Source organism: Parus major, chromosome 3 (genome assembly GCF_001522545.3).
Source record: "Parus major isolate Abel chromosome 3, Parus_major1.1, whole genome shotgun sequence".
NCBI classification, from domain to species: domain Eukaryota; kingdom Metazoa; phylum Chordata; class Aves; order Passeriformes; family Paridae; genus Parus; species Parus major.
In genome coordinates this window covers 60,252,175-60,277,801 of record NC_031770.1, presented here as the reverse complement: position 1 = coordinate 60,277,801, position 25,627 = coordinate 60,252,175, and the positions used below count along the sequence as shown (strand labels likewise).

At 37.5% G+C, this 25,627-nt stretch overlaps 1 protein-coding gene across 14 annotated transcripts in view; it reads right to left on the bottom strand.

Annotated features, from left to right (window-relative positions):
* The window catches only part of PTPRK (protein tyrosine phosphatase receptor type K), a 382,222-nt gene that overhangs the window by 170,969 nt on the left and 185,626 nt on the right, over positions 1-25,627 (bottom strand). For all 14 annotated transcript variants that reach the window (XM_015622199.2, XM_015622202.2, XM_015622201.2 and 11 more), the window contains exon 6: positions 21,228-21,402. In XM_015622199.2, coding sequence (XP_015477685.1) covers positions 21,228-21,402 — 175 coding nt within the window. The remainder of the gene's footprint in view (positions 1-21,227; positions 21,403-25,627) is intronic.

The window sequence follows — 25,627 nt, the reverse complement described above, 5'->3', positions numbered from 1 at the left end:
AAGGGAAGGGAAGGGAAGGGAAGGGAAGGGAAGGGAAGGGAAGGGAAGGGAAGGGAAGGGAAGGGGAAACAGGTCACACATTTATTATTAAGGCAATAATACAAATGCACAGGGGGCAGAGATGAATAGAAAACCTTCCCCTTCAGATTTGCAAGGCATTCTGCAAAGTTCTTTCTTGAGTATCCCATTTCACAGATGGTAAAACCTTTCTGTCAGCACTTGAATACTACCATCAAAGGAAAAATTGATACAAGGTAATGTAAGGGTTAAACATTAATGATTATCTAGAAGGATTCTGTGTGTGCTCAGCCTATGCAAATCTAGGGGGAGAAATGACAGAATCCATCACCACTTTTGAGCAAACTTATTTTTGAGGGGCTGTTTTCTTGCTCAAATCCCTCTCTTTCTATTCATAATCTTTCCTAAGACACATATAGATGTTCCCACCAGCAATGTCTTCACTTTTCTTATTACAGCATGTCCAAATATTTCTTGCCAAAAATGCCAGAAGGCAGCCCACTGGAATGACAGAGAAGGGGACTAATTTTAGGAGGCACTGAGACACTTCCTTCAATCTATGCAATGAACCAAGAGAAACCAAAATGGCTTTTACACCACAGTTTTACATCACAGATGTGAAATACGTGTCATCTAACACGCATCACAGAGGGCAACCCTACTCCTCCACTTCTCACCACCACTGTTGCTTGCAATGTCACTCCTCTACACTACATTCACAGCAGTTTAGGGTTAAAATTGATCCTGCAGGGGTTACATTGAAGTTCCCTGCTCTCCTATGTCCCTGCAGCAACTCCCAGTGGTTTCAGACAAAAGCCAGTGTCAGCAGAGAAACAGAAGCACAAGTTCGGGCACTTGAGAGAGAAGAAAAGGGAAGGCAAGGATTGAGACTACCTTTTTAGAAGGTGCTGTCTACTACATCTGCTTTTACCATGAAAGCCAGCCTCAGAAAGGGGCAGGGGGATAGAGGTAGCCAAAAGTAACTACCATCCTTGCCACAGCACCTGGACAGATGCTAAGGAATACCTGTGAAATGAGGGTAACAAAGCAGCTGCCATACACCCCCACTGCCAAATGGATTCTGAGTGTGATGACAAGTCTGAAAGAAATCCCTGGAAAAACAAATCAGAACAGAAAACCCCACCAGTTCTGCATGCTGATAGGATCTTTATGAGATATTATGATTTTATATGAGTTGATAAAAGCCTGTTATCTTTGTTTTGTTGCAAAAAAGTTTCAAAATATCAATATGAATCTGGAATAGAAACTCCCTGAGTACAGTAAAAGAGTCTAAATTTTGCATCTTATTCAACTGACACAAACAGTTTTAAAAAAGAAAATCTCTTTTTTTTGCTCTCTTATTTTAACCATTCTAAGTTATCAATTTTTGATGAGCAAACTTAACAAAAACACACAAAAAGTTTCTTATTCTGCTACCGCATGTTTTAATTTTTGAATATGGTACTAACCAGCATCTATTTAATCTGGGCTGGCACACTGAAAGTTCTGGAACCAATCTTGTATATTCACATAAGAAAGGCAAACAAAATCAACAACTCTACAAAAATAATAAGAGAAGAAATTATTAGGGTAGAAATGGTACAGTACAGCTTTTCTCTCCAAATACAAGATCCACTAGTAATAATATAGTTTATAATAATATGCACCATTGTGAAAATTGCTACCTGCAAAGATTGCACAAGTAGCCTATGTTGTTTATTACATTTAGAGGGACTGTGTTTAATGGGCTTTTTGTCAAAGGCTGGGTTTCTGTTGGTTCTGGGTATTGAACCAAGCACCTAAGAGCACATTACAAAAGATTTGGAGACAAAAACAAATCACTTGTCACCATATTACCAGCTAAACAGACAGTAGCAATACCTTAAATGAATCCTTACATTTTACATAAGTGATGGTAACCAAAGCATGCCATCGTGGGGAAATGACCTTGTGTAATTTTACCAGCAAGCTCTGGTAAACTTGCTGGTACAAACTCTGTTGGCCCCAGTACCCAAAGCAGGGAGTACTTTTTCAGAAATTTTAAATACTCTTATTGATGAAGGCAAGGAAAGTTATGATTCTTCCTGCTGAATTCTAAAGTTCTGCCTCAAATTTTTAATGTGTGAGTGTTCTTTGAAGAATTTGGCTGGTTTGTTTGCTTTTAAATAACTGCAAGCACCAGGAAGCCTTTCTCACAGGACTTGCTATCCCTCTGATAAATGTGAGTTTGGGGCAAAAAAAAGCAGTCTTGTCAACTCAGTCAAAAGACTGGTGAAGCTGCCCCACTGAACTCTATTTAGGCTTCTGCTTCTCAATACACATAATCTTGCCTGCTCTCAAGAAAGCCCTCACCTATTATTCACCTTCCTCCCCAGCCTGTAATGGGAAAGACAAGCTGGACTTACTGAAATGTTCAGAATAGATGCACATAACTTTTTTCCAAGCATTACAAGCCATAACACAACATTTTGACATTTAAAAAAATACTCTAAACCTTCTCCTTTTCCTTTCACATAGTGTTTTTCTTTCCAAAATTCACTAGAGTTTTCCTCTAAGAAGTTCTTCACCACTGCACCAAGAACTCAGCGATCAGCAAGATTTGTATCTCTAAGTTCTCCCCATTTGGCACAGACTCTTTTCCAAATTTCTGAGGCACATTCTCAGGGTGCAAATCCTTCTCCTTAGTACCCACATTCAGCCAGTGAAAATTCAGGGGCTAGGCAATCCTGAGCATGAAACCGATTCTGGCTTTTTTCCAATGTTCAAATAATCTCAGAGGCTATTTTATAGTTACCTTTAGTTACAGTCAAGAATATAGAGGTACTACAAACCCATCTCATGCACACATATTTTATACCTTCCTAAATTCTGTGACTTAAAAATGTAACTCCATATGCACCAAAGAATAACTGCATATACAGAAAAAAAAAAATGAAATCCTTCTTATTTGTAAAGAAATGGGCTAGAGAAGCTGAGGTTGGGGTTGCATTTCAGAGGAAAGGGTGGGTATGTATGTGTGTAGGAAAACAATAAAAGATAAGGAAGTTAAGATTAAAAAGTTCATCCAAATTCAGAAAATAGCTGCAAGAAAAAAACATTTACAAAAATGACATTTTGATTTTTCATGCTAGTTGCATGTGAGGCACTAGATAATAAAAAGGGGCATTCAGAACATAATTCAGGATTATAGAGAAGACAATCTCTCAGCATACGGACATTCCACATCCATTTCTCTTGTCTGGAATTAGAGTTTGCGCCGAGTCTTTCTGTTTCCAAGGACAGCACCTTACCCTAAAGATTCAGAGATTCTCAGGAGTCTCTACAACCCTCCTTTTGAGGCTGAACCATTTTCCTAAACATTCACTAAGTCATATGTCTGCCTACAATGCCAGTAAAAAAACATAGGGTTTTAGTGATGGCTCCAATTAAAGCAGCAGTAGCCTTATCTGTTGTGCTACATAGCTGCAGGTATTTTGTGAAAAGTCACATCCAGCCTTTTGTTTTTTCCTTATTAAGATACTGTAGAATTAAGAAATAAAATGGCAAAGTCAAAGCTGATAAATACAAAGCAGTGTATTGAGCCTTCTGAATCCCTTATGGACTCTAAATCAGTATAATCAGACAGGAATAATATTTCTATTGGGAATTTCAAGACAACGTCAGTTCAATCCAGACAAAAAAAATAAGATATCAGTGATTATTAGGAACAGAATAAAAGAAAGCATAATGTCTTATATGACTGTGTAAACCCATAATGTTCACTCATCTAAAATAAATTGTATACATCTGATCTTCCTATCTCCTGCCAGATGAGCTAGAAGACATATAAAAGGCCAAAATGAAGTTATTGAAGACCTAGGACAACTTCCTATGTGGAGACAATCAATCTGCAACACTCAACATGAAAGAATGATGATTGAAGGAATACATGCTAGATGTTTGTGAAATGACGAGTGGCATGAAACTGATTAATATGGAATGACTTGCTATTTCTTGGAGTGAAAATAGATGGCAACTTCAGAAAGAGTACATTCTTTCATGAATAACTTGAGCTAACTGTGGGAACTCATTGCTCCCAACTGGGCAAAAACCCAAGCTCAGAAATTATTTGACAAATTTGTATAAGATTTGTCATGGATATTACACACATGATTCATTGATACAGTCTCTGGCTCAATAAATCTTAAGCTATAGCTTGCTAGATGCTCAGTGATATATGGAGTGCCTCTCTCATTCTTACATCTCTATAAGCCTACTCATTAAACTGAGACAATTTTGGCCAAGCAGCAATGTTTTCTGATATCACTATCATGTTCTCTAGAAGTAAAAAAAAAACCAAGAAATTGCTGCCAGCTATCAAACTACTCATTGAATATTGGACAATATTGGAAATAACCCATAAGCTTCAGTCCATGTAATCCATTATTGGATACAGTGACCTCTGTATAGAGCTACTAATGATCCAACTATCTTCTTTCAGCATGTGGATGGTACATGGTTATATGTCACATTTCCTTTGCATTTAATTATAAATTATCATCTTTTCTTTTAATTTTTTTTTCTGATGCCTGAATGGATAGCTCTAGGTTTTAAAACAAAAGCTACTTTGCAGAGCCAAAGCAATCTAAGCTAACCAACTGAAAAGTGATTAATTTTCTGTTGATTTACATCCCTGAGTGGTTAACATAATACAGATGCAGTAAGAAGACCATAATTATGTTGTACCTTCATTAAGCCATTCCACATACATCTTATGAAGTTTTTTTCATATCCCATCATCATTTTAATGTGTGGGGAAAAGGATCAGCAAAGGTAAGAAGTCAGCAAATAAAATAGCTTGTTTGAACTCCCTCAATTCTTCTCATTGCAGGCCAATCCATGAGTAATACTAACCATACTTACAACCATTAAAATACCTTAAAATAAGATAAAACTGCCACTCTTCTGCACAGCCTCTCCTGCCAAACAAAATGTTTTGCCCTGCTGTCTGCCTTTGTTTCCAAGGTAATTAGAATACTTACCTGTACTGTAACTGTGGTGTTTATACTCTTCTTGGCCTGAATAATTTATCATTTCTTTCTCTAGAACAGTTAAAGTAAAAAAAAGCATAATGGAAGCAGGCCAGTAACATTGCTGAAGCTCAAAGTACCCTTTGAAAGCACTGAAGAGCCCAAACCATTTTCCCTTTGATATGTTGCCTAATTTTTCTCAAGTTGTTTAATGAAGCATTTCTCTTCATGCCTCATTTATACCATATAATAATCAATTATTTAAAAGCCACAAAACACCTGTTATTCCATCTACGAGTCTTCATGGCACTTTTCTCACCCAAGTTCATAATCTTTTGCTATTCACTATACTATTTTTTGCCTTTGTATTGTCTTTTCTCTTCTATGAACACCTTACAGTGCCCCCTGGTTGCCTCACTCCCTTTAAATGTCTTTTTGAGAAACCTGAATTACTTCTAATATTGCAATCAGTCACTTTTTCTTCAGTGGAAGAATATTTTTAATTTAGATTCAACAAAACCTTTAACAAGAGTGCATTTTTCCTCCACTTTTTTTCCTTTGGGTGAAAATTTCAAATACTTCTCAGAGCAGCACAGTGATGTGTGCATAGCTGCCTATCTTATTATTCATTGAATACTACTGATAAAAAAACTACACTGATATGTTTGCTTTTCCATGCTTTAATTACACCTATACAAATCATAATAACTTACTTCTTACAAATCATAATAGGTTACTTACTTATACAATTAGTATATTGTTGAAAAGCCACTCCAAGTGTTATTGTATTTCCATATTTAAATAGCCTGATTAGCATTCTGAAATTAAGCCAAATGTCCAGTTCAAGCAAAATATTTTTCTTATCTTTCTTTTCCTTTTTATTTACCTTTCTTTTTTTCTGGTCAATTTCTTCCTCTTCCACACCAAGTCCAGCTGTTTTTTCCCATAACAACCCCAAGATGAGCTTTACTGCTGGTTTTCTATTCTAGCCTATTACATTAAGGCCTATCATTCTGGTATCTGGTTATCTCCTCGCCTCTGACAAGATAATGTGGGCTTGAGGGAACATACTTGTATCTCCTGTCATCCCCTCTCTGTTTTATCAACTTCTCTAAAGACATGTTCATACAAGGAAGCTGCTACCAAAGAAAACCCCCAAGACAACACTGTTTATCTCAGGAACAATCACCACAATTCCTTGTGGGCACAAAGATTTTTGCAGCACAGTGTAATCTACCTGCAAAGCAGGCTGAGGATGCAGTTTAACGTTATATCTAAGCCAACCCAAAATGACCGCATCAGTGTTGGGAGTGAACCACCACTTCTTCTCTGGTCTTTCTGTATTTCCCAGACCAGAGGTTCTACTAGTAGTAAACTAGTTTGACACAAAAACACCCACTTCTTTCTACAGTGTCAGGAGTTTGTTTTTTTTTTTAAAATTTAGCTCCCCAGTCAGCTCACTGGAGAGAGGGCCAAGCATGCTTCTGATGTAAAAGAGGAAATAACAAGTCATGGGGAGTAGGAGAGGGAAAAGAGAGGTAGGACCATACCTTTTGATGTCTCTACTGTAACATCAGATGCTGTTGCACATAAACAGACATTGCCCGTGCCTATCTTACTTATCTTTAAGGAAGGGTCGAACAAATAAATAAACAGATGATGTATGCACCTCCTAATGAAGCACAAATCAGTCAAAAACAGGACATGCAAGAAATTCCTTCACAGGTTAGGAAGCTGCATAAATTATGGGAATATGGAGATGCATTTTTCAGAGTTGAGGTTGAAACCAGACCAAATGGTAACAGCTTTCAGCTCTTTACTCAGTGCAGGCCCCTCTGTAACATTATGCTATGAGTCAAAACAGGATTTTTGTCATTGAAGATTTGCTTCAATTATTCCCACTCAATCGATTAAAATTCCAGAACCCTGTGAAATTTTTAATCCACCACAGAAATCCTGTAAACTCTGCTAAATTGGTAATAAATCCCAGCAAATTTTGATAAGGAAACATCAGGTGCTAAATCCCTGAAAGTCATCTGAGCTGGAAGTGCAGGAAGGGCAAAGACACTGAACTGACACTCACAGGAAACAGACTGTAGGTACCTGGTCCATTAATTTCTGTTAATTGCCTGAGAGCTCAACTTAGCATCATTTGCTTCCACTTGGCATCTGCTTAGTCAGTTGGCCAGAAGGCTGTCTTTTTACTGAAATATAGTTCATCTTAATTATCAGAAGTCCTAATGATGCAAATGTCTTAGGGGATAGTCTCCTTAATAAGGTAACTCTTTGCACGTACTGTTTGGCACACATGTTCCCCTGCCTGTCCCCTCCATTTTTCATAATGTAAGCAATAACATCTGAATGAAACATTCCGTTTCAGAGAAAAAAACATTGTCCTCCTTTCACATTTTAAAAAAAATTCTTTGTTCCATCCTGGAAGCACTGAAATACCACTAAATTCCTGCTTTAGGGGTTGTTTTGGTAAAGGGCAGCAAAATCTGGACAAACTAAAACATTAATTAAACCCCTCTGTCTTCAACTCCAGAAAGTTTCTTGGTCAACTTCTTGAAACCATCACTTGATTTGGCCTAAATGAAAAGCCAGCCGGTGTTATCTCTATCAGTTCTTTAACCTTTTATAATATTATTCAAAGAAGAGGCTAAAGCTGTTCCTGGAACAATTGAAGTAAAAAAAACCTGAGAATAATTTTGTTTCTAATTGTGAAAATGTCACTGATAATGACAGCAATTTGGAGGGAAAAGAAGTGTCACTAGGGCACAATTCTTTGTGTTGCATAGTCCACATACCTAGTTAGAGGTCAAGTAGGTATTGGAGGTGTTCCCAGGAAAAATAAAACTCATTAAATATTTCTTTAGGCAGCCAGGTTGAAAGAAAAATGCAAGAGGAAGGTCAAACAGATTTTTAAAATGGCATTAAGAAATAGCTGAAGATAACGAACTTAAGCAACAAAAAGTTAAAATTAAAAGATGGAGGTAGCTTCCCACATAAAACAAAGACAAATCTTGGGAACGAAAAGAAGTCTGTAAGCCTAAACTTAAAACATCTTAAACATGTCTGCAGCCAGCCAGAATACAGACACAGTCTAATTTTTTTCTTGAGGTGTCCAATTATATTACCTTTACAAAAATCTTTTGGAAAAGGAGCTATTCTTTCTAGTAAAACAGACTTTTTTATCACCTTTGTATTACCTCATTGTCATTTATTGGCACATTCAACCTGACAGCATTTTCTCTGCTCCACTGATAGAAGTAGCAACCAACATGTAGGGCACAAAAGATGGCAGACTTAAATCATGTTGCAGAAAGCCCAGAGGTGCAAAATAAGTGAAAAAAACCCCAAACAAATAAATAAACAGAGCAGTCATTGGCAAAAGTGATGGTTGCAGCATGCTATCTATACTTGTGAGAACCTGCAGATATCTTCTCCTCTTCGATGCATTATGATAGCCACATGTCATGCTGCATACATTCAAAGCAGGAACTGTGTTTCAGCATCACATATTAAAAAACCAAAAGAAAACAACAAACCACACTGCAATTGTACCCTGAAAGTATCCAGCTGCTAAAATGAAGCTGTGCTTCCTACACTGCCAAACAGCTGCTCCTTTCTATCTCCAATAAAAAGTGGGGAAAATATTGCAGTGGCTGGTGATGCAGCCCATAGATCACAAGTTTGCTCACACTAAACTTGTCTTGTTTTTTCAGGACATGCAAGTCATCCAGTCCAAGAGAAGTGAAAAGTTGAAGAATAAATCATTAGTCAAGAAATTTCCAGCTGCTGTCAACACAATTCAAAGTCAGAGTAAAGTTCAAAGCAAGCATAAAAAGTCATGAGACTTCAATCTCAATTTTTAAGCCAAAGAAAAACATCTAGTTTACCACTATCTCCCTTCAAAAGTGGTTGTCTTTCTATCTCCAGTTGTTTAAAAACACAGCTTATGTTACCATGAGGATATCAATATAAGAATAAAGCTGAGATTTTCACATAAACTCAGAACTGCAACTTCAGGTAAAAAAAAAAAACACAAAAAAAAAAAAAACCCAGAAAAAAAATATTTTTAGACTCAATCTTTATTGGACAGTGAAATAGATCAGGTAAACAATACAATATACTATTCTTGATCTACTCAGGAAATGAGTAAGCCAGCTTATTAAAGTAAGACAGTTTTACTAAAAATAAATATGGCATTCATACTTTGTAGTATTCTACCTTGTATCCCCAAACAGGCACAGTTCCATAGGTCTTACAGAATCTACCATAAGATAGGCACAAGGAGTCTAAAAGCTAATATAAATATAAAAAAATATTAATAAAAGATTCATCTAGATTCCACAAACTATAAGATGCTTGGTACATCTAAGTAAATTTTAAATTAATTTACCTTATAATCCATTAATTTATGGAAAATTCCAGACAAAACCTCAAAATTGAGCAAAGTATTTTTCCTGGCATTTATTTTTTCAAATTAACTAATTCACACAAAGTTAGGACAATCTATTAATAAAACTAGAACTCATCAAAAATTATCTCTGCTTTATAAGCCTTAAACTAGCGCCATGCAATGTCTATACCCTTCAGATCACGTTGATTAGGGAATGCTTTCAGAGAAGGGCAACCAGACTCATGAAAGATCAAAAAAACATGGATTATGAGGAACAGCTGAGGGAGCTGGATTTGTTTAGTCTGGAGAACAGGAAGCTCACGAGAGACCTCATCACTCTCTACAGCTCCCTGAAAGGAGTTTGCAGTGAGGTGAAGGCTGGTCTCTCCTGCTGTGCCTGCAGTGAGAGGACTAGAGGTAATGGCCTTAAACTGGGACAGAGGAGATTCAGATTAGATAGCAGAAGAAAGTTTTTTCACTGTTCAGATGGTCAGGCATTGGAATAGGTGACTTGGGAAGGAGGTGGAGTCACCATCCCTGGAGATGTTTGAAGTCTGGCACTGGTTGATGTTTTGGGGGGTTACAGTGGTAGTGCTGAGTTGATGGTTGGACTTCATGGTCTTAAAGGTCTATTCCAACCTTTAAATTCAATAATTCTGTGATATTTTGTACTTACATCCTCCTTTCTTGAAGGAAAAGTGTAATGTTAAATTGACTTGAGATGCTTTTCCCTACCATCCCTACTGACCATTCTTATTAGTCTGTAAGGTTTCTAATATAATTCAAGTCTAAGCAATATTTAATTCCTAAAAAGGTGGTCTCACTTTTTCCTAACTGTTCACTGAATTTTCTGTCTGTTTAGCCCCCAAACCCATCAATAGAAATTTTCTCTTTTGTTTAATCGTGAAGAATTCAGGAAAGTGAAAAATTTCACTTGTTATCATATACAGACATCAACTGGGACAATACACTCAAAATGTTTGTCAGTCCAAGACATGCCAAAAGACTAAGTAAATGGACATAGAATAACTACATGAAATGTTATAGATGAAGTCCTGGAAACAAAGAAGTTTAAAAAGAAATAAAAATCACAAAAAATTTGGGGAAGAGATGAAAATTAAAATATCAGTCCTAATAAAACAGTGTCATCCTTCCTCATGAAGGAGGTAGGACACAGACTCTGCCATTAGCACTGTGAACATACCTGGGGAACAAGGGAGAGAAACACATTCATTTTCCTTATAACACCCCTTAAATGTTCTCCAAGACATGCCTGTTAGCAGTTCCATATCAATCTCAGTGACAAGCTCTCTAGTAAACCAACACATCCAAATTCAACACTGCATCTCAGCAGGAAGAAATCTATCTTTCTGCATGTAGCTAAGCTTCCCCTTCTTCAGGGGAGGCAGATATGTTTCTCACCACTTTCTATATAATTCTGAAAAAATTCTGCAAATAAAATTAACACCAGAAAAATCCTGCAATATGAATTATTAAGCAGACAAATATTTAAAACTCTTTAGGAAAGAAAGAAAACTTCTATCCAAACTACTTTGAGCGAACTTTTTGTAATCTCTTTAAAATTATCTTCAAATAACTACTCAGCCAAGATGATTAAAGGTCATTGGCACATTGCGAAGCATATTTTTACGAGATAAATTTCATTATAATTGCAACAACTTTTCCAGCGACAATTTAGACATAGAATCAAATTATCCATTTCATTTTCATTCACACCTCGTGGGCTAGATCATTTATCATGTTTCATGATAATGATCAGAGAGCACATAGAAAGAGATTTCTGGAGGTAACAAATTACTTATCGTATTAGCACAGCTTACAAGATCCTGTCAACAGGTACCACACATAAATAAGAGGTAATTAAATTCACCATGTGCAGGAGCATTTGATATGCTACTCGCTTTTCTAGAAGCTGGCAAAAAATCTAGGTTACTAAATTCAGCATTCCAAATTAGCTGCTTAAGTACAATAGTTTAGCTCTTCATAACACATCAGGAATCATTATGCCACTAGAACACCAACAGGTGGACAGCATGCAGTGGGCTCAAGATCTGGAGACGAATGTCTCATCATCGGGTATTATTGCTTCTTGCCACTGAATCATCCATCATGTCTCTGAGACAGCTTGGAATGATAGTGCCAGACCCTCACAGTACTGCTCCTTGAACTCTGTCTCATCCATCTTTTGCATCATTCCCCATTTGCAGCGAAGTATCATCTCCTTGCTGCAAAACTGAGTGTGAACCTGTAATGCCTTTAACCTGCAGTGCCACTCTAATAGTAATTGATTTCCTTTTATTGCAGGGATGGTGCTCACTGAGACTCCGTACAGCTGCTGAGGCTGGGAGATGGTCAGAACAGTACAAGGCAAGCACCTATGTCTTTAGCAGTATGACCCATTTTCAAGGAAATATTTATATTTTCATTGCTAGCTATTTTATAATGAGTGTATATTTATCGATATATAAAATTGGTATAAGAATATATATGCAGTTTGTTTTCCTGCAGTTCAACTACAGTTTAATAGCAAGATTCACTCAAATGCAGCTGAAAATAAATGTCAGTGTGGTTTCATTTTGTATTTTTGTTCAGTGATTCAGCATTAGAACACTGTTAGATTTTTAAATACATACTAAAGCACACAGGTGCACCTGCATTAAGAAAGCAACTTAAATTAACTGTACATTGATCATGGCTAGACTTCACTAGCGTGATGACTTGTGTATCATAAACCACCCAAGACTAAGCGTTTTAATTCAGCTTCATCTGAATGCTGTTATAAAAGTTTAATAAATCAAAATGATCAAAATGCCCCCAGTGGCAGGTTGGGATTCAGTTTCCAATTCAAATTCCCTTTAATATATGGCTTCTCTGACATGCTGCATTTTCTGCCATCTATGTTGAATTCCAAATGCACCCCTTTTCATCATTACCATGCATCTACTCATCGGCACCCTTTTTAACAACTCTGCACAATACAGAGATGTCAAACCTAGAGGGGTTTTCCCCTCCCCCAAACTGGAAAATGATGGCAAGTAAGGGAACTTTGTCTGTACTTAAGTAAATATTTTAACCTCCACAGTAATGTCAGTGGCATTTAAACTGAGAGAGACCATCCTCAGCTGCAGTATTCAAATGAAATATTTGATTTAAATAAATGTAGAGACAGACCAGATACTGGAAGGGAAATTATCCAAGTGAAATACAGCAGTGATGCAATGGGGCAGTCTGGAGACATCTCTAATTAAGATGAGAAAAATCACATTACTGCAAATGATCTTCATGTCACTGTACTTGGATAAAACACAGATAGAAGAAACAAAGAATCCTCTTTTTTCCTGCCTAAAGTGACACCTGATGAAAGCTTTTCCCTTGCCTCTTTTTTCCCTTTGCACTGACTCCCATTAAGCCTAAAGTCCAATGAGAAATCCGCTATTCAAAGTGATTACATTTTAATTTCCCAAATGCTTTATTTGGCGTTTGAATTCACCTAAGTAATTTTGCAATAAGGAGGCACAGGAGAAAATGGCAGACGTATAGGAGAGCACCTAAACAGTGAGATATCGCTCACACAGTCACTGATGCCACATCTCTGGTATCACCAGCAGCACCATTTCAAATCAGGCTGAGTGAAGCTGCATCGTATCTTGGCTTTGCTGAATTTGCCAGAGCAGGTGATACCTAGTTTATGCTGCCAGTAAGGGGGCTGATAATACCTGGTCTGCTGCAGGGGCAGAAAACCCATGAGGAATATTACCTAAAGCCAGCACTAAACCTGACAGCACAGAGCCAACTCCTCTGCAACCGTGAGCCACTCGGTCAAGGTCATCTCAGGTCACCACCCATTGTAGGCTCCCACTGATTTTCATTGAGCTGTATTTATTTTGCTACCAAGACATGGCAAGGTCTCCACAAGAGCTGACAAGAATAAGTAGCAGTCTACTGCCTGGTAAGCAGAGAAGGGCCCTTTTCTGGAGATTTGCTTTGAAAGCACATTCCTGCCTGAATGTTTATGTAACATGGTCAAAGATGGCCATCAGAAAACCAGCCAGGCCTGCTACATGTTCATTCCAGGACACAAAACAGCATCTCACCTAATGACACACAAAATAGTGCCACACCTACTGATTAGGAATGACAGAAGAAAAGCTATCTGTAATTCTAAATGTGATCAGATGCCCAGAAATGCAACTACACTGACATACAGAAAAGCAGCTCTCAGAAAGAAGCAGAAATACCCATGCAAATATTGATCCAGCTAGCTGTCAGCATCCCCAGCCTTCCTCCTCTTCTTTTTCCTTTTGTTCTCATTTCCATCTGTGAAAATAATATGCCCATCATGCTTCTTGCTGCTGAGAAGCAAGCAGAGAAGAGAGGACTTCCACAGAGTTTGCTATCCCACGTGCTGTCATGCAGGCAGTATGAAGCCTTACAGAAAACACAAGAGGAACTCATAGTGTTGGACTCGTGAATCAAAGTGCCACAAAGCATCAACATCCATCATGGATGTCAGGGGAAAATATACACCAGGCAATGAAAACTATAAATAGAAAACGGCCCTTTCACCACGTAAGTGAATTAGTTAATCATTAATCTGTTTTGGTTCCTGCATTCTTATGAGTGAGAAACTGAGGCAAAACACTTATGTCCAGGCTGAGAGGGTATTGCCCTTTTCTTAGATGATGTCTGAACCACAGACCCTGGGGGTAGACAAATTCTAAGTCAGCAAAGGATACTTCTACATCGACTTTTCTCTGATAACTCTGCCCCAATCACTGGCTCTTGAGGCAGGACACAGAGCTACAGGACTTGGCTTTTTGCTCTGATCCAGACCAGTCACCTTTAAGTTCAGAGAATACATTAAGAAGATGCATATCAACACTGAAATAGCTAGCTTTTGCCTACTGAGAGTATTAATTTAGCCTATATCAAGCAGTACAAAATTCATGTCTAATGAAATAAAAGCAAAACGTGTGCTTTACCTTAAATGTTTCAGGTGCTCCTGAAGAACACATCAGAACTACAATAAAGCACCAGCTCACATTAGAGACACTTTGAGAGTCAGCTGGATCTGAGATGTCTCAGGGGATATTGCTAAAGTGTATAAACACCTGAAGGGAGGGTGCAAAGAGGACAGAGCCAGGCTCCTTTCAGTGACAGAACAGGAGGCACTGGGCACAGAGCAAAATACGGGAAGGTCCCTCTGAACATCAGGAAACACTTTTTTTTTACTGTGACGGTGCCTGAGAACTGACACAGGTTGCCCAAGGAGGCTGCAGAATATCCATCCCACGAGATTTTCAGAAGCCATCTGGACATGATCCTGGGCAACTAACCCTAGGTGATTCTGCTTGAGTAGGGGGAGTTTGGTCCAGATGACCTCCAGAGGTGCCTTTCAATCTCAGCCATTCTGTCACTGTCATTTCAAATGTAAACCTGTGCAGCCAAGATTGCTCAACACAGAAATATGGAATGGAGCCTATGCCAAATACCTGGCATTTCTGTTACCTTGTGTGAATCAGTCTCTGGCTTCTTTGAAAAAATTGGTCAAAACTATTTTCTCCTGCTTCTCCAGCAAAAGCAGCTTTCCTGCACTTCCTAAAGGAAATGAGCAATGCACCTATTAATTATATAAACCAGAGACAAATGTTGCCTGAGCAAAAGAGCTGAGCAGAGTTAATTCCACAGAAGGGTTGCCTGAGCAAAAAGTGAAGCTGCTGTTCTTTCTGATATGTATAATGAAATTGAGACTCCTATCTGGTTCAATTCATTCATTATGAGCATAAAACTTTCTGAGGCATTTTCCTATATTCTTGTTTCATTCTTTTTATGTAAAGGAGGCAGGATTTGACTTCAGGGTAACAGCTCCTCTTTACCTGCTGTGAGAAACAGAGGATTGAAAAATAGGAAGATTCACATGTTAAACCTACTTAAAGAGGATAAGATCTTAATATAGTAGAGAAATTAAAACCAGAGAATGCCATAAAAAGATTGAGTTACTTGACTTTCTGATGAATGCTTATGCCTAAATATATACCCAAACTATAATTTGTGTTTTATTATCAAGGTTTAGAAAAACTTCACAAAATAATTTCCTTATTTTTTCAACTACTGCAAAGTAATTATGACATTGTCATCTGCTCTTCCTGCAGGGATACAGCCATGAGAGAATTAGGCTACAACTAATGAGGAAACTTAAGAGTATAAAGTAATTTTGAAGATGAGCTGAGTGTCCAAAAGAGTACCAGTATTAATATCAATACTCCAGGAATGCATCTTATGAACCAAGCGTAGCGGCCACAGGGGTCTTCTGACACAAATAAAATATTTGCATACCTCTGCTGAAGTCTGTTGATTATTCAAAAGGAAACTTAGCCAAATTAGTGATGTAAAGCCCATAGATTTCAGTAACTTGGACTGCAAAATCTCTTTCCTCAGTTTCCTCTCTGGTCTGAAATTCAGTGAGTTCAGAAAAACTCACACCAAAGGCTTTTCAAAGATACAGTCCAAAGCCACTGTCTCTTGGAGACTGAATTTCTGGACACATTACAAAGCATCACTAATAACCTGAACTGTCTAATATTTATGATGGCAGGCAATTTCACCAGAGGGGAAATATTTTTTTTTTCAAATTTCCTATTTATCAGAGAACTTAATAATGGAGGGTAGAAATATGGGGCATTTTGCAAAATTCGTATAAAAGTACTTCAGTCTATTTGCAAGCAGGGAATATAAATTCAGGTTACCTGATGTATTTACTTTCCACCTGCAATCTAGTGCTCTTCTTGACATATTTTTAGGTCTGTTATTATACTGAACGAATAAACCAAGTCACAGAATTGAGTACACACATCTGAAGCAAGCTTAGATTTCACTTTTTTTTTCCAGACCAAACAAGTACCAATGAAATTTGGAAAGTGCATTTCAGTCCACAGCTTTCTCAAATGGAAATATTTCAAAGCTTTCTTGTAAGAGAAAAAGAATAATGCTCCCATAAGAATTACTTGCCAAGGGCAAACTCTATCTTCACAGAGTTCTAGCATCACCAGGAACCAGCCAAATTACTAGTTTTCCTACATAAAATACCTAAAGAGATTCAGATAAAAAAGGCAGAAGAATCACTGCCAGGCTTGTGTAACAGGAACTGCTTCTGATGGCAAACTCAGCACAATAAAGTAAACAAAAAGAGCAAACATAATCACAAATCCCACAAAAAATTGAACCTGATGACTTAGAAGAGATACTGCCTGCAATGTCAAATCAAATGCAAGAAACAATTATATCCACAAACTCACACAAACAGGTGAGATGCCTAGAAACAAGTCAGTTCATCAGAAGTTAGGATTTTTTGAAGAACATTCAGATGACAGTAGAGGAAGACTGCCTTTTTTTGCTGTTACTAACTTGGATTTACCAGGTGCATGAAGACAATTCCATATTACAACTATAAATCAAGGCAGAGACCTCCCCTTGCTTTGAACCTAGCACAGAAGAGATGTTTTGGTTGGATGAAGAAATGTTAAGAAGAAAAAAATCACGTAGTAAAACTATAAAAAATTGCTGTAATTTATAGCTCAAATAAACCTTATAAACTTATCAGTAGAACCAGATGTATGATAGAACTCTCCACATTAACAAATGCCACATTTGATTCATACATTCTGAGGGTTTTATCATTTATTTTTTTGCCTTATCTTTAACAAATATTTTCTTCCAAATCATATGTGCAAGATCCACTACATAAAATAAAATGCACCATATTTCCTGCTGATTTTGCAGCATTTAATACCATAATATCAAGTTTTGTACAGTTATTTTTCTAACAATGTGCAGCTACTTTAAAAAGAACCCAAACTTGGGAAAGCATACAAACGCTTTACATAAAGTGCAATTCATTTTTATACCATTTAAGAAAAGGGTTTGCTCCTTTTTTTGACAATCAGAGCAACAAACTGTTATTACATGAATATATATTGAATATTAAATTGAGTATTTCAATTGAATTAAATTTAAATTGAATATTAAAAAGAAGGAGACTTAGCGCCTGTATCTTCCCTGTACTGCAGCCAAAGAAAATGATTATTTTATTCACAGTCATTGCAAGGCTGCCCAAGAGTAAGACATTTCAAATGGGGACAAACTGAATTTGGATTATTTTACAAAGATTTATTAACTAACCATATGAGAATGTAATATCAGCTTCATCCCCATCTCACAGCCACTTCTAATAATCCATGTCAACTAAGAAGTTGCTATCACAGCTGCTGTGTTGGACACTACCTCATTTCTTGATGCACAAGGTAACTTTTCTGGCAAATACTAACAACTTCAGAGAAACATTCCAGTACATTTTTAAGAGCATGGAACAATAAAGCAGTACAAGAACTGATTACAGGGCAAAGTTCTCTACTGACTGAAGATCAGAACATTTGATACTGTCACTTGGAAAGGCTACACACTTGTATGTATCAAATATACACAGGTGAGATCTCTTTGGGTACTTCATTTCTACAATTCCACACTAAGCAGAAGAGACTTTGATATACACTTGCTCTCAAAAGCAAGTAAGAAACAAGTGAACAAGAAAGAAATCATCAGTGGCTTCTTGTTCACTCTTACCTATCACAGTTACTGCTCCTCTCCTGGCATCTCCCTCAAGTTCCAGGAGAGACAGGAGTCCCTGAAGACTTCAAGAAACTCCCTTCCCAGAAATTGCCAATTAACCAGGGAAGACATAAATAGACAATTAATCAGATGGAAATATTCAGGAGGGTAAGTAAACTAACAGTAATGACAGCACCAAACTTCCTGTAAAAGGAAGAGGAAAGGGAAAACTCCTTCTGCACGCATCCAAGAATAATAGCAATGCCATAGAAACCATGTAAAAAAAAATCAATACAGTGCAGCCACTGAGCTGGAGCTGATGACCAGCTCTAAACAAAGGTGAGACATTAAATCATTGACTGGAACTACTTTTGGTAAAATCTCATAATTTAATTAGAAATCCTATCCTAGTTCAATTCTTCTTCAAAAAACTAATCAGAGTAACTGAGTTATCCCTTTCAGGTTCTTGAAATGTATACCATCCCTCCCAGGTAACTACATTTGTAATAGAGTTTAGAACTCCACTAAAAGTAATTCTTCTGCTAAAGCTCAAAATGAAATAAAGATGTTTCAACATAATGTACACAATAGAACTGAAAACTTTCATTATTCATCAAGACTGACTTGTATCAGATGAGAAGTATCAGATGCCTCTACACCTGTATTATGGTATCACACATCTGTATAGACATGAGATATATCCCATGATATATCCATATCTTGGCCATGAATCCAAACACCAAGGTTTTGAGTTACTGTGCAACAACTCCTGTCCTCCATCCCTCTCTCTCTCTAATAAATGCTGTTGTCAATAAAGTTTAGCTTCTACAAACCAAAGACCCTATCGTTGCTCAGAATTATCTGGAAGCAATACTAAAGCCATGACAAAGTAAATTGTGTTTCATCGTTTTTTTTCCCCTCCTCTGGCTGTGAGAACACACAGATCAATACTCTCAGCATGAGAATTCTGCAGCGAAATTTTCATTTGTTACAAACAGCAACAAAAGGGCCCCAAGCATGCCCTGTCACTCCCAGTTTAGAAGGAAACGCACTAATAAACTCTTCCCCCTGGGTCATCTTTGACAATGGGCAATACTATGCCAGCTCTTATTAAAGGCAATTCATATCAGTGGCCCAAAAATTTCCTTTAAAATTATCATCTTTTGTATCCATGTAGCAGGATGTCAGCTTTAAAGTGCCACTGAGATATAGGACCTGTCATTATGGTTAATTTTCAGTACAGTTTTAACACCAGGGTAGCTGATCCCTAAGGGTATGGGTATGCTTCTTTGGCTAACAAGATTTATTTAGCGGTTATCCAGACAAACAAGAAAATATATTACTGTATATTGCTTTTCAAATACAACAGCAAGCAATAAATCCAACTATAAAACATATATCTTTGTTCTCTACCATGATGTCAAAGAGATGAAAATGGTTTTGGAAGGTTTATCTTTTAAGGCATTTTTTAATATTATATATATATGTGTGTGTGTGTGTGTGTGTGTGTGTGCAAATATATGTACCTACATATGTATATATCTATGTATGTGTACACATATGAAAAAAAAGTTAAAATTCTTGTACTTACAATAAAAAGCACACAAAAAGTAAAATCAACCTTTAAATAAAAAAAATGCTATGGCTGCTATATACATAGCTGCTTACCAAATTTATATTTTGAGCCATAAATATGGTGCTATCTATGAAATTACCTAAGTTTCTAAGCAGGACAACATGATGCATTTTAAAAGATGGTGCTATGAAATTTTATATTCTTGTTGGGTTATTTTTTGAGACAAATAGTATTCTTAACACCATTTTATTGCCATTTTATACTAGAAAAAAATTGAAAACTTAATTTATTGGATAAATACATTGATTTGCCCTGCCTTTCTAACAACAAAAGTCTGTTTTCATGCTTCAACAGGACTTATTTCAATTTCTTAGGATGAAGACCATCTTGCAGTTTGGTAGACAAAAGGTGCATCTAACAGAATAAAAAGAAGCCCTTAACATGTTGTCTAAATCTTTGTGTAGTCAGCAAGGCCCATTTTTATTGATGTTTTATAGTAGCCATAAAACCTGGTTGACCTCAATCAACTGGTCTCCCAGGGAAAATACCTCTGCCAGCAAATACCAGATAAAAAATAGGTCAGGGCATTTCCTTCACGGCTTTTATTTCTACAGGCTGAGGACAAACTTGCTTGCCCTGTCCCCATTCCAGATGCAGTGTCTGACTACATGATGCCAAACTGAGCATACAGCCCATTGCCTCACCAATGAATTGAGCAAGAGCCCAGCTGTGTGTCAGACCCTCCACCCACCTGGCCAAATCTGTGCCTCCATCAGGCAGCAGCTCCACAAACAGATTTTGTACACCACTTCTTTTTCCCACTTAAAAAACTGTAAACCTCATCACAACAAAGAATGAAACAGGCAGTTTTGGAGGTAACATAATTAGGTAAGAAGTGGTTCAATAGCTTATTCCAGGCCATAGACCACACAATTTTGGAAGTGAAAACTGAATTTTATATGTTCAAACACATATAAGATTACACGTTTCCAGAGCATAAAATGCAAAAAAGAAAAATTCACCAACTTGATCACACCACAAACAAGCTATGGTTGCACATCAGCAAGCTTTTGAATTAATTTCAACCAGAAAAGTATTTCAAGTGGGAAAAGCAAGTTTTCTTTTCTTTCCTTTTACTTCTGTGTTGGAAAACATCACAGAACATTTCCACAATGCTCCCAGTCCTTGGGCAGGTGAAAGTTTACAACTCTTTTTATCTACCTGTCTCCAAGGTAACAGAACAATGTATTATTTGCTGTATTACCAGTGTGCTCAAGGCAACAGATTTTAAAAGGGAATGGTAACTATGTATAAGTGGAATCTGATTTGCACCTAAGTTCAACAAATAGCATTCCCAGAAAAGCATGCAGGCACATTCCACACACTTTGGGATCAGGGTTTTACATAGGTGCATTCCATGGAAAGCAATTGTAAGAAGATTTGCAAACCAATCTTTCATCATATGACAATTTCATAGGGCTATCTTTGTATGATCATTTCAGATCAAGGCATATGTAGGGTAAATAAAAAGTGTAAGCAGAAAGCACTGGCATTAAAAGCATTTAACTGGATAAAATGAAAATAAATAAAGCTTTACCTCGAACAATAAGTTGAGCAAAGTTTGAGACTCCAGAACCTCTTTCTGACTGAGTTACACAGCGGTATAAATCCTGGTCGGTTTTTGTCACCTCTTGCAACTTAAAAGTAGCTGCAAATCTTCTGTGATTGATATTTTTAGTCTGAGCAACTGGAATATCTTCCCCATTTCTTCTCTGAAAATAAGAGTAATCAAGGCAGAGTTAACTCAAAAGATATAAAAGACATTTTTCATTATCATCATACAAAGACACAAAAACCAAAATCTCAACCCAAACGCATTCAGACCATGCTGCCATGCATTTTCATGGTAGGAGAGCTCAGTAAGGAGGTGCCATCAAGAAACAAGCAGTACTCAAAATCAGGTTTGGCAGTGAAAAGCACCATCAGTATTTTGCACTGGCACAAAACATGACCATGACATACTTGACTGCAACTGCCTTATAGCTGGAATCATCCCAGGATAGCCCAGCAGTAGCAGTCGTACTCCTAAGAAAATCAATTCAACTTTAAGCAGATTTACAACACATACACTGGGTATATTGTAAGATATATTTAAACAAACCTGGCATTGAGGGATTTCAAAGGTCTGCAACAGCTCTTTTTCACCAACCAACCAATGTTTCCTTTTTAATGTTACCTTTTATCTGTCCAAATTCAATACCTTCTAAAATTTTAGCTTTGTTATACTAAGCACCACCTATCCATCTAAAGCTAGCTGAAATAAAAAGTGGAGGGCAGGAAGGCACAAAAAAAAGGCAAGAACACAGATTTCATTTAAAGGAAGGAGCGTAGAGAGTTCTTAAAAAAAGCGCAGCTACCACAAATCACTGAAAAATTTAATCTGTCTGGAGCTGCGGGGCCAGGTGACAGGTCAGTAAGATAGAAACAGTTTGAGCTCTTGTGGGATCTTTTTCCTTATTACCATTCACATTAAATGCTCAATTTTGATTTCAGTTGAAAAACAGACCCTCCACCAAAAGTCAGCATTCAAAAACACCCAGAAACATGCACAAAGAGAACAAACAATGCCACTGCTCTCTCCCATGGATCAGCTGCATGTTAGTTCCTGACCAGGATACAGTTTCTGAGCATTCAGCATTGCTCAGTCCCCAGAAAGATGGCTGCATTTGCTTGTAACCATCCATTCTGCTCAACACATAGCAAAGCGTGACCTCTGTGGACATTTTTAGCTCTAATCAACCTCTGGAATGAGAAACTTCATTGAGGTTTTAAACTCCAAGCTTTCTAACACCAAAAGGGCTACTGCTGAGCCATAGAATTTAATAACCTGAAAGCCTGTGGCAAAACATAAAGGGCAGAAAAAGGAGATGATTTAATGCTGCATGTGTCTATCAGCCAGCCTCCTGTCACTGGCAGGAGTACTTCATAACACTCAGACCCTTCATTTTACATCTACCCTTTGTCATCCTAGCATGGTTTAGTTGCTTTAAAGAGTTTTGTGGCAGATTAACCAGGGGTCCATCACCACTGAAACAAGTATTCACTCTAGCTATTACCATGTTTAAGCAGATTAATTCTGTTTATACCAAGCAGGCAGATTTCAGTCACTCATATTCCAGTACAAAGACCATGCATCTTTGCCAAATGCAGGTTTATTGGTGTGATTTTTTTCACTGCAGGAAGAAGCCATCCAGTTTCCCTCACCCAGCTGCCCTCTCTGCCATTTCCTCAGGTGTGAGCTCTGTCTGCAGGGCTAGGCCAGAAAGAGTCACAAGATACCAAGAGCAAAATCAGATTTCCAGAACAAAATGGCACATAAAACACTTCCAAAAGGTACTCTTGTTGCCTCTCCCTAAAACTGTCATCATCTCATAACAACCACAAACCTGGTTATCACAGGGGTGTATACCTGAGAGGGTAAAAAAGCAATGGATGTTGGGCTCTAGGACACCTGGACCAACTGTGGTGCAGCCAAGTCACCCTGTGACAGACAGGCTCCATCCTCAGCTCTCTGGGTATCTGACTCCAATTTAGAAAAATTAAGGAAGTTTTCTGATGCCTGCAAACACTCCTACACATGAAAGGCCTTACTGAACTTCAGGAATCAATGAAATTATTAAATTCCAATATCAAGCAAATGAGGGATGGTGTTAAAGACTTTATTTTGGTGATGCTTAAACAACAGTAAAATTATTTTGTGGGAGGTGCACCTTCCAAGTAGCTGGCTTCTTTTGATAGAAAATACTAAATTTGAAAGGAGAATTTCCAATCCTTGCACTCCCCACTCTCCTCCCTTCCTCACCCCTGCCCCCACCCCCTCCCAGTGTCAACCAAATGTTTGGACTGTCAGAAATGATAACTTAATGTAAACCTTGGATCTAGTGCCTTGAAGAAACCAAAATAAACAAACCTCATGGTACTTTCTTCCTCTCAGGCTTGTCCCTTGCCCTGATGGCCTTGCCACATCAAATCCACCCAGCAGAAGAATGCCAAGCTCCCCCACTTCATACAAACTTGCCATATGATTGTCAAGAATACCAAGGAGCCAACAGTAAACCAAAGGTGTATCTTTGAACCTATATAATAGCAGACTTGACAAATAAACCATGTAATGCAGTCATTCTTGCTCTGCTCTGAAGGGAAAATACATATTAGGGAGTTTTCTAAAATGAAGGACTCCATTTCAGTAAGTCCAGTGCTTTAAATTGGAATGCAAAACGCTTAGTCTGCAGCAGAGAAGCACATCCAAGCTACACCATATAAAATAATTTACACTCCGAAGATCAGAACTTGCTTACTTAAGCTCATCTGCATGCTTCAAGTTGAGAAACAAAGTGAATTGGGCTCCTACTTAAAATGAAATAGTAATGCACTTTCAGAGAAATTAATTAAAATAAAATTTGACAAGGTTTACAGTTCTAGAACAACACCTCAGATTTTCTTTTTTATTTATATCAGTGATTTCCTAGCATATTATCTTACAAGACTTGGAGCAGTTGCTCTAATTTCTCTGTATCAGAATTTGTTTCTTTGGACTCCAACTGCAAAACTACATTTTCAAAGTCTTTCTTCATGTACAGATTATCCATTAGAATATTTCTCCATCATTAAAGTGATGAAAAGTTCAAACAGAAGAGAGTTCTCATCTGAAAATGAACGTTGAAGAAAAAACCCTGCATTCATTTCAGCGCATATCCCTTACACTGGTAACCCATTAGCCAGTCAGAGTTCAGATGCACTGTCACGATCTCTTAATTAAATTCTTCTTTTTAATGTCAGAGCATTACCACTGATTTTAAAGGAGAGGGAAGAAAGGCAGCAGTTCTCTCTGCTTATTAAGGGTTCCTGGTACATACTGTTTCAATTTATGTCCTGCTCACACTGAACAGAGCTTGAAAATGCTGCTCAATTAAGTTTTAAAAATTCAATTTAAAATTAATGTGGAGTTATACTAATGGGTAATGGCTGTACCCTGTGCGATCCTTGGTTCCTCCAGTCCCTTGCTGTCTGATTTGATAACCCTGAATTGCTCATTTAAGAGAGGTCACCACCAGGCAGCTCTCCTCTTTTGTGAAAATAACTCTGGGCTTCACAAAGAACTACTCTCTATAAACACTTGATTAAAAGAAATATTAGCTTGTGGAAAAAAAAAACCTCCTTAATTCTGGCATTTCAGGCATTTAAAATTACAATCTTAAATAAATCGCTCTGACTTCAAGGTTATTTTTAATTTGATAGGAACATGATTTTATTAAACTTTTTTCAGGCAATGAAATTAGATCATCTATGTTTTAAATAAAGTCAACAGCAAAGCCTATGCAGCTTAAAAACAATCTTAGGTAAATTAACAATTAGTCTTAAATATCTCTCTTTTGCCTCATGAAAGAAATCAAGCATGTAATAAATATGAAATGCAATTTTAGTGGATTTTTTAGAACCTGAATGGAATAAAAAAATTTTAATTCCAACATCTTATTTAATTGATAGAATTTAAGTGCATCGTATAGAAATTTAAAACTTATCAACCTTTCAACCTTTCAGGCTGAAAAGTGGGGAGTTTTGCTTTTTTTGTTTAAATAGCAATGAGACACCTCTCTGCAGCAATGTTCCCTCTAAATTTTCCCAAACTTGTTTTTTTTTTCACACCAGTGATTTTTATAAGCCTGGACAGCTCAACCTTACACATCCCCATCCTTTTCCTACTGTAAACACCTTAAAATAAGTCCACTCTACTGCTAATAATTACAGTCAACTCTGGTTGCCTTCTCGGGCTCTCGGCTGGATGCCGGGATGCCTCCAGAGATCAGAAGATGTCAACACTTTGGCTGGGGTGACATCCACGTTACTCTGGCAGCAGTGCCCTATCAGCTGCCCTGCAATCGCTCCCTCCTCACCCTCCCTCCTGTGCTCATGCAAAAAAACCAACCTGGAATATGA